At 42.4% G+C, this 16,058-nt stretch overlaps 1 protein-coding gene across 1 annotated transcript; it reads left to right on the top strand.

Annotated features, from left to right (window-relative positions):
* The first annotated feature begins 1,202 nt into the window (after positions 1-1,202).
* LOC115190052 (calsyntenin-2-like) lies at positions 1,203-5,450 on the top strand. Its single transcript, XM_029748541.1, has 3 exons — positions 1,203-1,384; positions 4,815-5,072; positions 5,302-5,450. Exons 1-3 carry the CDS (start codon positions 1,258-1,260, stop codon positions 5,448-5,450), a joined length of 534 nt encoding a protein of 177 aa, XP_029604401.1. The 5' UTR covers positions 1,203-1,257.
* The last annotated feature ends 10,608 nt before the right edge of the window (positions 5,451-16,058 follow it).

Below are 16,058 nucleotides of genomic sequence, written 5' to 3'. Positions count from 1 at the left end.
GCTGAAGTAAAACAACAACAAACAGCTGTTGGTGTGTGTGTGTGTGTGTGTGTGTGTGTGTGTGTGTGTGTGTGTGTGTGTGTGTGTGTGTGTGTTAACGAGCGCAGGGAATGTGTGTTTGTGTGTGTGTGTGTTAACAAGCGCAGGGAGTGTGTGTGTGTGTGTGTGTGTGTGTGTGTGTGTGTGTGTGTGTGTGTGTGTGTGTGTGTGTGTGTTAACGAGCGCAGGGAGTGTGTGTTTGTGTGTGTGTGTGTGTGTGTTAACGAGCACAGGGAGTGTGTGTTTGTGTGTGTGTGTGTGTGTGTTAACGAGCGCAGGGAGTGTGTGTGTGTTAACGAGCGCAGGGAGTGTGTGTTTGTGTGTGTGTGTGTGTGTGTGTGTTAACGAGCGCAGGGAGTGTGTGTGTGTTAACGAGCGCAGGGAGTGTGTGTTTGTGTGTGAGGAAGTGAACGTGACAGATTTAACAGTCCACAGGGCAGGCTGTTTCCCTTCTTATCCAGTCAGTGTTTCTGTTCAGCTCTGCCTGCATGGTTCTTTCAGCCTGCCTCTCTCTGGCTGCCTGTTTTTCTTAGTTACACAAACTGCAGAGTAGACACTACAAATGCACACAGCACACCATGCGCACCCTACACACACACACTAACACACACACACACACACACACACATAGAAATGTAGTGCATCTCAAAATACCCAAACTGAAAAACACACAAATACACACAGCATTCTGTACACACTAAAGCATGCAGTAACCAAGGTGACTAGGAAGCACAAACACGCTGCACTGTGAGCGAGCAGGTCTGCCTGAACACTCTACATTTTATTAATGTCACAGTGATTTAGTGAGCACAATACTGTACAGTGGATAGCGCCATTGATTCACATTATTAGACATTTTATTGACCGCATAAAACTCTGGAATGGGCTGTCGCCTTTTTATGGGGGACCTACAAGGCAGGAATGGGCACAAAACCTTGCATTGTGAAAATCTTCAGACAATGCCATTTTCGGTTCTCCAGCTCGAAGGACCACATATTCACATCCAAGATCACACTGACACTAGTTCTCTTTCTCTTTCCACCTCTCTTATTCTCCTCCACTGTTATTCTCTCATCCCTTTCTCTTACTCTCTTTCTCTCTCTTACACACACACACACACTCCCCCACCCCTAACCATTGTGTCTTGTGTCTTTCCTAGGCTGGAACAAAAGAGTGGACTATGAGCCAGGCACAGGCAGCAAGCAGTTGTTTCCCAAGATGCATCTGGAGACGTGTGGAGGGCCTCTCTCCTCAGTGAGGACCACGGTGGAGCTACAGACCAGCCATATTGGGAAGGGCTGCGACCGGGAGACCTACTCTGAGAAGTCTCTGCAGAAACTCTGTGGTACGTACCTCATGGGATACATATTTCTCTATAAATGGTCATAGGTAAGTCAATGTATTTCACTTGATTTACAATTAGAGATTCGTTGCATAACAGAACAGAGCTACTCCAGAAATCATCAGACTGAAGCGCCCTAAATGACTAGTCCAGTGCCAGTCAATAGCCTACAACACTCTTAATAAGAACACCAGTTAAATTCCCCAGACCCTTATCTGAATGCATAACTCCTTCTTCCCTCTCTCCCCCTCTCCCTCCCTCCCCCTCTCCCACCCAGTTCCCTCTATATGCATGGTTCACTGCTAAAGAGCCTTTTCAAAGCCTCCCATAGTCATTAACTGATACCAAATAGAATACATTGTAATTGCTTTTTTAAAGCACAATCAATTTGAGATAATGTACAAAGACATCTGCAAACAGAATGTTGGGCTGTGCTTGGCGGCGGTGCTTGGCGGCGGTGCTTGGCGGCGGTGGCAGGGCTGCGGAGAGGGAGAACTGAGGGAGGGAAGCCTCCACGCATCTATTTACTCCCAGAATCTAATCACTGCAAGTCAGAACCTCTACAAAGCCATGACTATCAGGCGGGGAGAAACAGGACATTACAGACAGAAAAAAAACATGAATTAATGCGCTGCTATCCTGTTATTAGCAGAAAACTAACAGATGCATGTTTCAATTGTCTATCTGGATGAACAGATATACCAGAGCGATGGGTCATATTGTATCAATGTGGTTTATTTGGAGCGTTGATGGGTTTTGGAGGTACTACTGTCACCATGTAAAAGCTGTGTTATAAACATGTAGAATGAGGCATTACTTAGGCCCTACACTGTTACAGTGGGAGTGAGGGCACACAAGTCAATTGCGCTGTATGTTAGTCGGGGTATGTTAGCACTGCAGAGGAGCACTGTGACCAGGCCAGAGTTATGTTTATCAAGAAGATATGTAGTGGGCGTTGAAAACACAGACAGCGAGAGAGAGAGAGAAAAAAAGTGAAAGAGAGGATTCATTGATTTAATGTTCTGACGAATCGGTTTGTTTTCCTGTGAAAGGATCACATAACAGTCTCTTCTCCGCTGTAACAGCCTGTCTGATTGGCTGTGTGGGGAATTATCACTCGTTATTAACACTGAAAACAACATGAATTCCAGACATCCCTTCTTTCTTTCCATTACCATGGTGTTCTGTATGTTTCTTAGTGTCCATGGAGGTAGATAAAGCAGTATGTACTCTATGCATGGAGGTAGATTAAGCAGTATGTACTCTATGCATGGAGGTAGATAAAGCAGTATGTACTCTATGCATGGAGGTAGATTAAGCAGTATGTACTCTATGCATGGAGGTAGATAAAGCATTATGTACTCTATGCATGGAGGTAGATTAAGCAGTATGTACTCTATACATGGAGGTAGATGAAGCAGTATGTACTCTACACATGGAGGTAGATAAAGCAGTATGTACTCTATGCATGGAGGTAGATTAAGCAGTATGTACTCTATGCATGGAGGTAGATTAAGCAGTATGTACTCTATGCATGGAGGTAGATTAAGCAGTATGTACTCTATGCATGGAGGTAGATAAAACAGTGTGTACTCTATGCATGGAGGTAGATTAAGCAGTATGTACTCTATGCATGGAGGTAGATAAAGCAGTATGTACTCTATGCATGGGGGTAGATTAAGCAGTATGTACTCTATGCATGGAGGTAGATAAAGCAGTATGTACTCTATGCATGGAGGTAGATAAAGCAGTATGTACTCTATGCATGGAGGTAGATAAAGCAGTATGTACTCTATGCATGGAGGTAGATAAAACAGTATGTACTCTATGCATGGAGGTAGATTAAGCAGTATGTACTCTATGCATGGAGGTAGATTAAGCAGTATGTACTCTATGCATGGAGGTAGATTAAGCAGTATGTACTCTATGCATGGAGGTGGATAAAGCAGTATGTACTCTATGCATGGAGGTAGATTAAGCAGTATGTACTCTATGCATGGAGATAGATTAAGCAGTATGTACTCTATGCATGGAGGTAGATAAAGCAGTATGTACTCTATTCATGGAGGTAGATTAAGCAGTATGTACTCTATGCATGGAGGTAGATAAAACAGTATGTACTCTATGCATGGAGGTAGATTAAGCAGTATGTACTCTATGCATGGAGGTAGATTAAGCAGTATGTACTCTATGCATGGAGGTAGATAAAGCAGTATGTACTCTATGCATGGAGGTAGATAAAGCAGTATGTACTCTATGCATGGAGGTAGATTAAGCAGTATGTACTCTATACATGGAGGTAGATTAAGCAGTATGTACTCTATACATGGAGGTAGATTAAGCAGTATGTACTCTATGCATGGAGGTAGATTAAGCAGTATGTACTCTATGCATGGAGGTAGATAAAGCAGTATGTACTCTATGCATGGAGGTAGATTAAGCAGTATGTACTCTATACATGGAGGTAGATTAAGCAGTATGTACTCTATGCATGGAGGTAGATTAAGCAGTATGTACTCTATGCATGGAGGTAGATAAAGCAGTATGTACTCTATGCATGGAGGTAGATTAAGCAGTATGTACTCTATGCATGGAGATAGATTAAGCAGTATGTACTCTATGCATGGAGGTAGATAAAGCAGTATGTACTCTATTCATGGAGGTAGATTAAGCAGTATGTACTCTATGCATGGAGGTAGATAAAACAGTATGTACTCTATGCATGGAGGTAGATTAAGCAGTATGTACTCTATGCATGGAGGTAGATTAAGCAGTATGTACTCTATGCATGGAGGTAGATAAAGCAGTATGTACTCTATGCATGGAGGTAGATAAAGCAGTATGTACTCTATGCATGGAGGTAGATTAAGCAGTATGTACTCTATACATGGAGGTAGATTAAGCAGTATGTACTCTATACATGGAGGTAGATTAAGCAGTATGTACTCTATGCATGGAGGTAGATTAAGCAGTATGTACTCTATGCATGGAGGTAGATAAAGCAGTATGTACTCTATGCATGGAGGTAGATTAAGCAGTATGTACTCTATACATGGAGGTAGATTAAGCAGTATGTACTCTATGCATGGAGGTAGATTAAGCAGTATGTACTCTATGCATGGAGGTAGATAAAGCAGTATGTACTCTATGCATGGAGGTAGATTAAGCAGTATGTACTCTATGCATGGCCATGGCTTCTGATGACTCTCATCCACTCCTACCTCTGAAAGTCTGTTTCATTTGTCACAAATCAATAGTCACATCCACTATCAATCTCTGAACATCGTTTAAACATTAAGCCTGGGCCTCTGGCTTATTCATAAGTGATCATAGCCAAGAACAGTCTGAACTGTCTGTATATCTGTGTTGATTGGTATTTACAGTCCTGTGTTGTTGTGCTTCCTTATCTGTTCCCACTGCAACAATTACCCAGGAGCCTCGTCAGGCAGCACAGACCTTCTCCCCGCCCCCAGCGTCTCCACTAATTGGACGGCGTCCCTTCTGACGGACAGTGGGCGGGACAGCGACCTCATCTTCCGGTTTGATGGGCGGCAAGCCGCAAAGATTCCTGACCAGATGGTACCACAGAACCTGACGGATCAGTTCACCATCGCCACGTGGATGAAGCATGGACCCACTCCTGGACTGAGGGCGGAGAAAGAGACCCTGCTCTGCAACTCTGATAAGACAGGTGAGAAGAGGGGAGGGAAGGTAGGAGGGAAGAGAGAGGTGTGGCTGGGAGAGAAGTAAAGTGGGAAGGGCTGTGTGGAGAGGGGCGGGAACATTGAATGGGTGTGGTCTACTGACAAGAATGGGTTTATCTTCACTTAAGAGAAGGGGTCTTAATTCAAAGGTTGTGGTAATTTTAGGGAAGGTGTGTTACATTTACGCCCTCTTCTCTTTCTTCATCCCCTCTCCAGAGATGAACAGACACCACTACTCCCTTTACGTCCATAACTGTCGTCTGGTCTTCCTGCTCCGGAGAGACTTCACCCAGGTGGACACCTTCAGACCTGCAGAGTTCCACTGGAAACTGGAGCAGGTAGGCTACACAGTAGGCTTTGTGTAAGTCAGCGATATTCATTTGTAATGTACTGCACCACTAAAGAGGGACAACTTGTCCTTACGAGTGTGCTGTCTATGAAACATGATGTGATGTTCAGATGGCCTGGACCAACCAGTCCCTCTAGAGGCTGTTGATCAACACCTGAAGTCCTTCATCCCAGAACCTCTCTGAAAGCCTCGATGCACAGAGCAGTTGAGACTGTTTTAGACCTAGACACATGAAGACCATCTCTATTGAAAATATGTCCTTCACCTGTGTGTGTGTGTGTGTGTGTGTGTGTGTGTGTGTGTGTGTGTGTGTGTGTGTGTGTGTGTGTGTGTGTGTGTGTGTGTGTGTGTGTGTGTGTGTGTGTGTGTGTGTGTGTGTGTGTGTGTGTGTGTGTGTGTGTGTGTGTTTCCTCTGGGGATGAAGGGGGGCTGGCGGTGAGGATACAGTGGCTTGCGAAAGTATTCACCCCCCTTGGAATTTTTCCTATTTTGTTGCCTTACAACCTGAATAAAAATGTATTTTGGGGGGGTTTGTATCATTTGATTTACACAACATGCATAACACTTTGAAGATACAAAATATTTTTTATTTTGAAACAACAGAAAAAAGACTAAAAAACGGAAAACTTAAGCATGCATAGCTATTCACCCCACCAAAGTCAATACTTTGTAGAGCCACCTTTTGCAGCAATTACAGCTGCAAGTCTCTTGGGGTATATCTCTCTAGGCCTTCCCTGTGGCTCAGTTGGTAGAGCATGGTGTGTGCAACGCCAGGGTTGTGGGTTCGATTCCCACGGGGGGCCAGTACAAAAAAAATGCATGAAATGAAATGTATGCATTCACTACTGTAAGTCGCTCTGAGATAAGAGCATCTGCTAAATGACTAAAATGTAATGTACAAATTTATGTCCATAAGCTTGGCACATCTAGCCACTGGAATTGTTGCCCATTCTTCAAGGCAAAACTGCTCCAACTCCTTCAAGTTGGATGGGTTCCGCTGGTGTACAGCAATCTTTAAGTCATACCACAGATTCTCAATTGGATTGAGGTCTGGGTTTTGCCTAGGCCATTCCAAGACATTTAAATGTTTCCCCTTAAACCACTTGAGTGTTGCTTTAGCAGTATGCTTAGGGTCATTGTCCTGCTAGAAGATGAACCTCCGTCCCAGTCTCAAATCTCTCGAAGACTGAGAAAGGTTTCCTTCAAGAATTTCCCAGTATTTAGCGCCATCCATCATTCCTTAAATTCTGACCAGTTTCCCAGTCCCTGCCGATGAAAAACATCCCCCCAGCATGATGCTGCCACCCCCATGCTTCACTGTGTGTCACGTTCTGACCTAAGAGAGCTGTATTTTCTCAGTTTAGTTAAGTCAGGGTGTGATATGGGTGGGCATTCTATGTTTTTTGTTTCTATGTTTAGTTCTTGTTTTTCTATTTCTATGTTGGAGTTTTGGGATGATCTCCAATTAGAGGCAGCTGGTTCGCGTTGTCTCTAATTGGAGATCATATTTAAGTTGGGGTTTTTCTATTGTGTTTTGTGGGTAGTTGTTTTCCGTTTTGTTGTCTGTTGCCTGACAGAACTGTTGCTGTGGTTTTTGTTTCTTTGTTGAAGTGTTTAGTTTTCATTAAAGAATATCATGAGCACTCAACACGCCGCGACTTGGTCCCCTCTATACAACGCATTTTACACTGTGGGGATCAAGTCAAATCAAATCAAACTTTATTTGTCATGTGCGCCGAAAACAACAGGTGTAGACCTTACAGTGAAATGCTTACTTATAGGCTCTAACCAACAGTGCAATTTGTAAGAAATAAAAACAATTTAAAAAAGTGTTAGGGGACCAATAGGTAAGTAAAGAAACAAAAACAACAGTAAAAAGACAGTGAAAAATAACACTAGCGAGGCTATATACAGTAGCGAGGCTATATACAGTAGCGAGGCTATAACAGTAGCGAGGCTATGTACAGGCACCGGTTAGTCGGGCTGATTGAGGTAGTATGTACACGTAAATATGGTTAAAGTGACTATGCATATATGATGAACAGAGAGTAGCAGTAGTGTAAAAGAGGGGTTGGCAGGTGGTGGGTGGCGGGTGGTGGGACACAATGCAGATAGCCCGGTTAGCCAATGTGCAGGGTCTGGTTGGTCGGGCTAATTGAGATAGTATGTACATGAATGTATTGTTAAATTGACTATGCATATATGATAAACAGAGAGTAGCAGCAGCGTAAAAGAGGGGTTGGGGGGGCACACAATGCAAATAGTCCGGGTAGCCATTTGATTACCTGTTCAGGAGTCTTATGGCTTGGGGGTAAAAACTGTTGAGAAGCCTTTTGGTCCTAGACTTGGCCCTCCGGTACCACTTGCCATGTGGTAGTAGAGAGAACAGTCTGTGACTGGGATGACTGGGGTCTTTGACAATTTTTAGGGCCTTCTTCTGACACCGCCTGGTGTAGAGTTCCTGGATGGCAGGTAGCTTAGCCCCAGTGATGTACTGGGCCGTACGCACTATCCTCTGTAGTGCCTTGCGGTCGGAGGCCGAGCAGAAGCCGTACCAGGCAGTGATGCAACCAGTCAGGATGCTCTCGATGTTGCAGCTGTAGAACCTTTTGAGGATCTGAGGACCCATACCAAATCTTTTTAGTTTCCTGAGGGGGAATAGGCTTTGTCGTGCCCTCTTAACCTGTTTGGGATAGGGGGCAGTATTTTCACGGCCGGATAAAAAACGTACCCGATTTAATCTGGTTATTACCCCTGCCCAGAAACTAGAATATGCATATAATTAGTAGATTTGGATAGAAAACACCCTAAAGTTTATAAAACTGTTTGAATGGTGTCTGTGAGTATAAGAGAACTCATATGGCAGGCCAAAACCTGAGAAGATTCTATATGGGAAGTGCCCTGTCTGACCACTTCTTGGCCTTCTGTAGCCTCTTTATCGAAAATACAGGATCTCTGCTGTAACGTGACATTTTCTAAGGCTTTCATTGGCTCTCAGAAAACGCCAGAACGTGGAATGATAACTCTGCAGTCTCTGGGCGAAAAACAGTAGGGGTTTTGGAGAGTGGTACTTCTGAGAACAATGGCACTGGGGCGCGTGTGCATGTGACGACTCCATTTTCTTCTTTCAGTGTTTGAACGGATACAACGTCTCCTGGTTGGAATATTATCGCTATTTTACGAGAAAAATCGCATAAAAATTGATTTTAAACAGCGTTTGACATGCTTCGAAGTACGGTAATGGAATATTTTGAATTTTTTTGTCACGAAACGCGCCGGTGCGTCACCCTTCGGATAGTGATTTGAACGCACAAACAAAACGGAGCTATTTGGATATAACTATGGATTATTTGGAACCAAAACAACATTGGGTGTTGAAGTAGAAGTCCTGGGAGTGCATTCTGACGAAGAACAGCAAAGGTATCCAATTTTTCTTATAGTAAATCTGAGTTTGGTGAGTGCCAAACTTGGTGGGTGTCAAAATAGCTAGCCATGATGGCCGGGCTATCTACTCAGAATATTGCAAAATGTGCTTTCACCGAAAAGCTATTTTAAAATCGGACACCGCGATTGCATGAAGGAGTTCTGTATCTATAATTCTTTAAATAATTGTTATGTTTTATATCAACGTTTATCGTGAGTAATTTAGTAAATTCACCGGAAGTTTTCGGTGGGTATGCTAGTTCTGAACAAAACATGCTAATGTAAAAAGCTGTTTTCTGATATAAATATGAACTTCATTGAACAAAACATGCATGTATTGTATAACATAATGTCCTAGGAGTGTCATCTGATGAAGATCATCAAAGGTTAGTGCTGCATTTAGCTGTGGTTTTGGTTTTTGTGACATTATATGCTAGCTTGAAAAATGGGTGTGTGATTATTTCTGGCTGGGTACTCTCCTGACAAAATCTAATGTTTTCCTTTCGTTGTAAAGCCTTTTTGAAATCGGACAATGTGGTTAGATAAAGGAGAGTCTTGTCTTTAAAATGGTGTAAAATAGTCATATGTTTGAAAAATTGAAGTTTTTGCATTTTTGAGGTATTTGTAATTTGCGCCACTCTATACCATTAGATATTGGTGAGGCGTTCCGCTAGCGGAACATCTGTCCCTAACAGTTTTAACCTCTCTGGGGTATGTGGGACGATTTCGTCCCACCTACGTAACAGCTACTGAAATTCCAGTGACGCGATTTTTGAATCGTTAGAAATACTATTACTTCAATTTCTCAAACATATGACTATTTTACAGCTATTTAAAGACAAGAATCTCGTTAATCTAACCCCACTGTCCGATTTCAAAAAGGCTTTAAAACGAAAGCAAAACATTAGATTATGTCAGCAGAGTGCCCAGCCAGAAAAAATCAGACAGCCATTTTTCAAGCTAGCATATCATGTCACATAAACCCAAACCACAGCTAAATGCAGCACTAACCTTTGATGATCTTCATCAGATGACACACCTAGGACATTGTGTTATACAATACATGCATGTCTGTTCAATCAAGTTCATATTTATATCAAAAAACAGCTTTTTGCATTAGCATGTGACGTTCAGAAAACGCATAACCCCCGGCAAACTTCCGTTGAATTTACTAACAGTTTGCTAAATTACTCACGATAAACGTTCACAAAAAGCATAACAATTATTTTAAGAATTATAGATACATTACTCCTCTATGCACTCGATATGTCCGATTTTAAAATAGCTTTTCGGATGAAGCACATTTTGCAATAATCTAAGTACATAGCCCGGCATTACAGGGCTAGCTATTTAGATACCCACCCAGGTCAGCCTCCACCAAAATCACATTTCCTATAAGAAAAATGTTCTTACCTTGCTTGTTCTTCATCAGAATACACTGCCAGGACTTCTACTTCAATAACAAATGTTGGTTTGGTCCCAAATAATCCATCGTTATATCCAAACAGCGACGTTTTGTTCGTGAGTTCTAGAATGCTTCTTCACGGTCCCGCGCATGGCGCATTGGCGTGTCAAAAATGTCTAAATATTCCATTACCGTACTTCGAAGCATGTCAACCGCTGTTTAAAACCAATTTTTATGCCATTTATGTCGTAGAGAAGTGATAATATTCCGACCGGGAGTATGCATTGAGCCTAAACAGCCGAATAAAATTTCTCCTCGGGAGCGACTCGTGCACGCGCCTCATTCAAAGGTCCTCTGAGCATCCACTTACAAAAGGCGATAATCTGTTTCAACCTGAGGCTCCCTCGTAAACCTTCAGGTTTTTCGCGGGCTCTGAGAGCCTATTGGAGCCCTGGGAATTGTCACGTTACAGCTAAGATCCTTACTTTTCAATAAAAAGATGCAAGACGCACGACTCCTTGTCAGACAGGGTACTTCCTGCTTGAAACCTTGTCAGGTTTTTGCCTGCCATAGGAGTTCTGTTATACTCACAGACACCATTCAAACAGTTTTAGAAAATTCAGAGTGTTTTCTATCCAAACCTGAACAATAATATGCATATTCTAGCTTCTGAGTTGGTGTAGGAGGCAGTTAAAAATGGGAACATATTTTTTCCAAAATTCTCAATACTGCCCCCTAGCCCAGACAGGTTAAAGAAAAAATTAAGCAAACACATTTGATGTTTGCCAAAAGGCATGTGGGAGACTCCCCAAATATTTGTAAGAAGGTACTCTGGTCAGATGAGACTAAAATTAATCTTTTTGGGCTTCAAAGAAAATGCTATGTCTGGCGCAAACCCAACACCTCTCATCATCACGAGAACGCCATCCTCCGTAGCCGACGTGAGTAAGTCCTTTAAACAGGTCAACATTCACAAGGCTGTGGGGCCAGACGGATTACCAGGACGTGTGCTCTGGGCATGTGTTGACCAACTGGCAGGTGGATTCACTGACATTTTCAACATGTCCCTGATTGAGTCTGTAATACCACCATGTTTCAAGCAGACCACCATAGTCCCTGTTCCCAATGACACTAAGGTAACCTGCCTAAATGACTACAGACCCGTAGCACTCACGTCCATAGTCATGAAGTGCTTTGAAAAGTTGGTAATGGCTCACATCAACACCATTATCCCAGAAACCCTAGACCCACCCTAATTTGCATACCGCCCAAAAAGATCCACAGATGATGCAATCTCTATTGCACTCCACACTGCCCTTTCCCACCTGGACAAAAGGAACACCTACGTGAGAATGCAGCTACAGCTGACTACAGCTACAGCTACAGCTGACTACAGCTCAGCGTTCAACACCATAGTGCGCTCAAAGCTCATCACTAAGCTAAGGATCCTGGGACCAAACACCACCCTCTGCAACTGGATCCTGGACTTTCTGACGGGCCGCCCCCAGGTGGTGAGGATAGGTAGCAACACATCTGTCACGCTGATCCTCAACACTGGAGCCCCTCGGGGGTGCATGCTCAGTCCCCTCCTATACTCCCTGTTCATCCACGACTGCATGGCCAGGCACGACTCCAACACCATCATTAAGTTTGCAGACGACACAACAGTGGTAGGCCTGATCACCGACAAAAACGAGACAGCCTATAGGGAGGAGGTCAGAAACCTGGCCATGTGGTGCCAGAATAACAACCTATCCCTCAACGTAACCAAGACGAAAGAGATGATTGTGGACTACAGGAAAAGGAGGACAGAGCATGCCCCCATTCTCATCGATGGGGCTGTAGTGGAGCAGGTTGAGAGCTTCAAGTTCCTTGGTGTCCACATCACCAACAAACTAGAATGGTCCAAACACACCAAGACACTTATTGTCAGTCTCCAGACCCTGAACGCAGCACTATGGTTGGACAAAAGAGACGAGCAGTTGAAGCCAGGCAGTGAGAGGCAGAGTACTGGGTCTGCTGGGTAATTTTAGGACAGATCGCTGGCTGTGATTTGAGGAAGGACCGGGGGTCAGAGCGTGACCCCCGGGGTTGACCACTTGTGAGTCACTGTCTGGAGAAGTTCTGTAACATTCCAGAACAAACACAGTTAGACAAGACATGGCAGCCTGTCTCTCCACAGTCCTTGCTTTCTCCTCATCTCTCTCTCTCTCTCTCTCTCTCTCTCTCTCTCTCTCTCTCTATGTCTCTCTCTCTCTCTCTCTCTCTCTCTCTCTCTCTCTCTCTCTCTCTCTCTCTCTCTATGTCTCTCTCACTCTGTGTGTGTCTCTCTCTCTCTCTCTCTCTCTCTCTATGTCTCTTTCACTCTGTGTGTGTCTCTCTCTCTCTCTGTCTCCTCATCACTCTCTGTCTCTCTCTCTCTCTTTAGTCATCTGTTTGGCTTGTTGTGGTCAATTTGCAGTCTACCAATTTTTTGTAATTATGGTCCGGCTTCCTGACTAAGCGCTCAAGATAAGATTTTCCTGCAGCTGAATCTAGTTGATGATCCCTGGAGTATACTGATAGAGATAGTCTCTTAAACCTCAGTGGAGAACTTTTCACAGATGCACAATTGAGAGCATCCTGTCGGGCTGTATCACCGCCTGGTACGGCAACTGCACTGCCCGCAACCGCAGGGCTCTCCAGAGGGTGGTGCGGTCTGCCCAACACATCAACAGGGGTACACTGCCTGCCCTCCAGGACACCTAGAGCACCCGATGTCACAGGAAGGCCAAAAAGATCAAGAACGTCAACCACCCGAGCCACTGCCTGTTCACCCCGCTATCATCCAGATGGCGAGGTCAGTACAGGTGCATCAAAGCTGGGACCAAGAGACTGAAAAACAGTTTCTAACTCACTGTTAAATAGCCATCACTAGCCAGCTACCAACCAGTTACTCAACCCTGCTCCTTAGAGGCTGCTGCCCTATATACATAGACATGGAATCACTGGCCACTTTAATAATGGAACACTAGTCACTTTAATAATGTTTACATAGTGCTTTACTCATTTCATATGTATATAATGTATTCTGTTCTACTGTATTTTAGTCAATGCCACTCCGACATTGCTCGTCATAACTTTATATATTTCTTAACTCCATTCTTTACTTTAGAGTTGTGTGTATTGTTGTGAATTGTTAGATACTAGTGCACTGTTGGAGCTAGGAACACAAGCATTTCGCTACACCCTCAATAACATCTGCTAAACACGTGTATGTGACCAATAACATCTGCTAAATATGTGTATGTGACCAATAACATCTGCTAAATATGTGTATGTGACCAATAACATCTGCTAAATATGTGTATGTGACCAATAACATCTGCTAAATATGTGTATGTGACCAATAACATCTGCTAAATATGTGTATGTGACCAATAACATCTGCTAAATATGTGTATGTGACCAATAACATCTGCTAAATATGTGTATGTGACCAATAACATCTGCTAAACACGTGTATGTGACCAATAACATCTGCTAAATATGTGTATGTGACCAATAACATCTGTTAAACATGTGTATGTGACCAATAACATCTGCTAAACACGTGTATGTGACCAATAACATCTGCTAAATATGTGTATGTGACCAATAACATCTGCTAAACACGTGTATGTGACCAATAACATCTGCTAAATATGTGTATGTGACCAATAACATCTGCTAAATATGTGTATGTGACCAATAACATCTGTTAAACACGTGTATGTGACCAATAACATCTGCTAAACATGTGTATGTGACCAATAACATCTGCTAAATTTGTGTATGTGACCAATAACATCTGCTAAATTTGTGTATGTAACCAATAACATCTGATAAATATGTGTATGTGACCAATAACATCTGTTAAACACGTATATGTGACCAATAACATCTGCTAAATTTGTGTATGTAACCAATAACATCTGATAAATATGTGTATGTGACCAATAACATCTGCTAAACACGTATATGTGACCAATAACATCTGCTAAATTTGTGTATGTAACCAATAACATCTGATAAATATGTGTATGTGACCAATAACATCTGCTAAACACGTGTATGTGAAAAATAAACTTTGATTCGATTTTTTTTCATTAAGACTAGTATCACCTCTCTCCTCATCATGTGTCTCTAAACAAAAATGTATTTTTCAATACCTCCAACCCCCCCCACATGAATGTGGATGCTACCCCCTTACTGTAATGGTGAGAGGTTAGCATGTCTTGGAGGGGTATGATATTTGTGCATCTGTAACTGTCATTGTTCACGATTCATTCAGGATTATCTGTAATCATGGTAGCGTCCACATTCACTAAGAAGTGTTTAGAAACATATCCTACGCTTATTTACAGTAAAAGTGACTCCAAAATGACACAGTACATGATTTACCATTCATTTCTATTGGGCACAGAATAATCTGAAACACAACCAAAACAAACAGCAAATGCATCCAACAAATGTGTAGAGTCACAAGCTTGATATAGTAATTTTGTGCTATGAATATGGGACTAAATACTTGACTTTTTATTACTTTAATACACATATAAGTGAATTTGTCCCAATACTTTTGCTGCCCTAGAATAGGGTGACTATGTAGAAAAACTGCTGTCATTTCTAAACGGTTAACCCGATATGGATGAAAATACCTTCAAATTATATCTGACAGTGTACACTTTAAATTCATAGTTGTGTTTGATTTCAAATCCAAACTTTTTGAGTACAGAGCCAAATGTGATTAACGTGAAAATTGCCTTTTTCTATGTTTTGTAGTAAAAAATATACAGAAAGATATGTGTTTCCAATGACATCATCGGTGTGCATCATGTGATTTTCACCAATTGTGAGTAGGCATTGCCTACTAATTGTCTACTAATTGGTTAACAATGTCATTGGAAACACATATCTTCCTCTATATTTTTTACTACAAAACATAGAAATGCACAATTTTTACATATGTTGATGTTGGGGTGGTACTGGAGATGATGAACATGAAGTTCATAAATTGTGAAGTTCCCTTTTAACTTGGACAACTCCTACACTGGGCATGCTGTGTATAGCACAGATCATACACTGAATGTACAAAACATTAAGAACACCTTTCCATGACTGACCAGGTCAATCCAGGTGAAAGCTATTATCCCTTATTGATGTCACTTGTTAAATTCACTACAATCAGTGTAGATGAATGTTAAATAAGTATTTTTAACCTGAGACAATACCGACATGGATTGTGTATGTGTACCATTCAGAGGGTGAATGGGAATGACAAAATATTGAATTGCCTTTGAACAGCATATGTTAGTAGGTGCCAGGTGCACCAGTTTGTCAAGAACTGCAACGCTCCTGGGTTTTTTATGCTCAACAGTTTCCCGTTTGTATCAAGAATGGTCCAGCACCCAAAGGACATCCAGCCAACTTGACACAACCGTAGGAAGTATTGGAGTCAATATGGGCCAGCATCCCTGTGGACACCTTGTTGACTCCATGCCCTGACGAATTGAGGCTGTTCTGAGGGCAAAAGGTGGAGGTGCAACTCAATATTAGGAAGGTGTTTCTAATGTTTGGGATAGACATCCATGAATGTAGATTGTAGTTCCTGTTGAAAGGTCTAGGAAACATCCAACAGTTTGTGACTGAATGTAGCTTGTCATCTGGCGGTTTAGGACCAGGAAATAAAAGAAAATATGCATGACTGAAAGTGAGAAAGAAAAACCAGACAGAGAAAGACAACCTCTGATAATTTGGATATAAACGGTGTTTCAG

The sequence above is a fragment of the Salmo trutta genome, unplaced genomic scaffold (genome assembly GCF_901001165.1).
Source record: "Salmo trutta unplaced genomic scaffold, fSalTru1.1, whole genome shotgun sequence".
NCBI classification, from domain to species: Eukaryota; Metazoa; Chordata; class Actinopteri; order Salmoniformes; family Salmonidae; genus Salmo; species Salmo trutta.
Note: the sequence above shows the minus strand (reverse complement) of the source record. Positions and strands in the feature narration are given on the sequence as shown.

Coding starts and splice junctions, on each gene's coding strand:
- LOC115190052 (XM_029748541.1), top strand. CDS start 1,258: ATGCATCTGGAGACGTGTGGAGGGCCTCTCTCCTCAGTGAGGACCACG. Junction 1,385..4,814: donor GTCTCTGCAGAAACTCTGTG/GTACGTACCTCA, acceptor ACAATTACCCAG/GAGCCTCGTCAGGCAGCACA. Junction 5,073..5,301: donor CTGCAACTCTGATAAGACAG/GTGAGAAGAGGG, acceptor TCCCCTCTCCAG/AGATGAACAGACACCACTAC.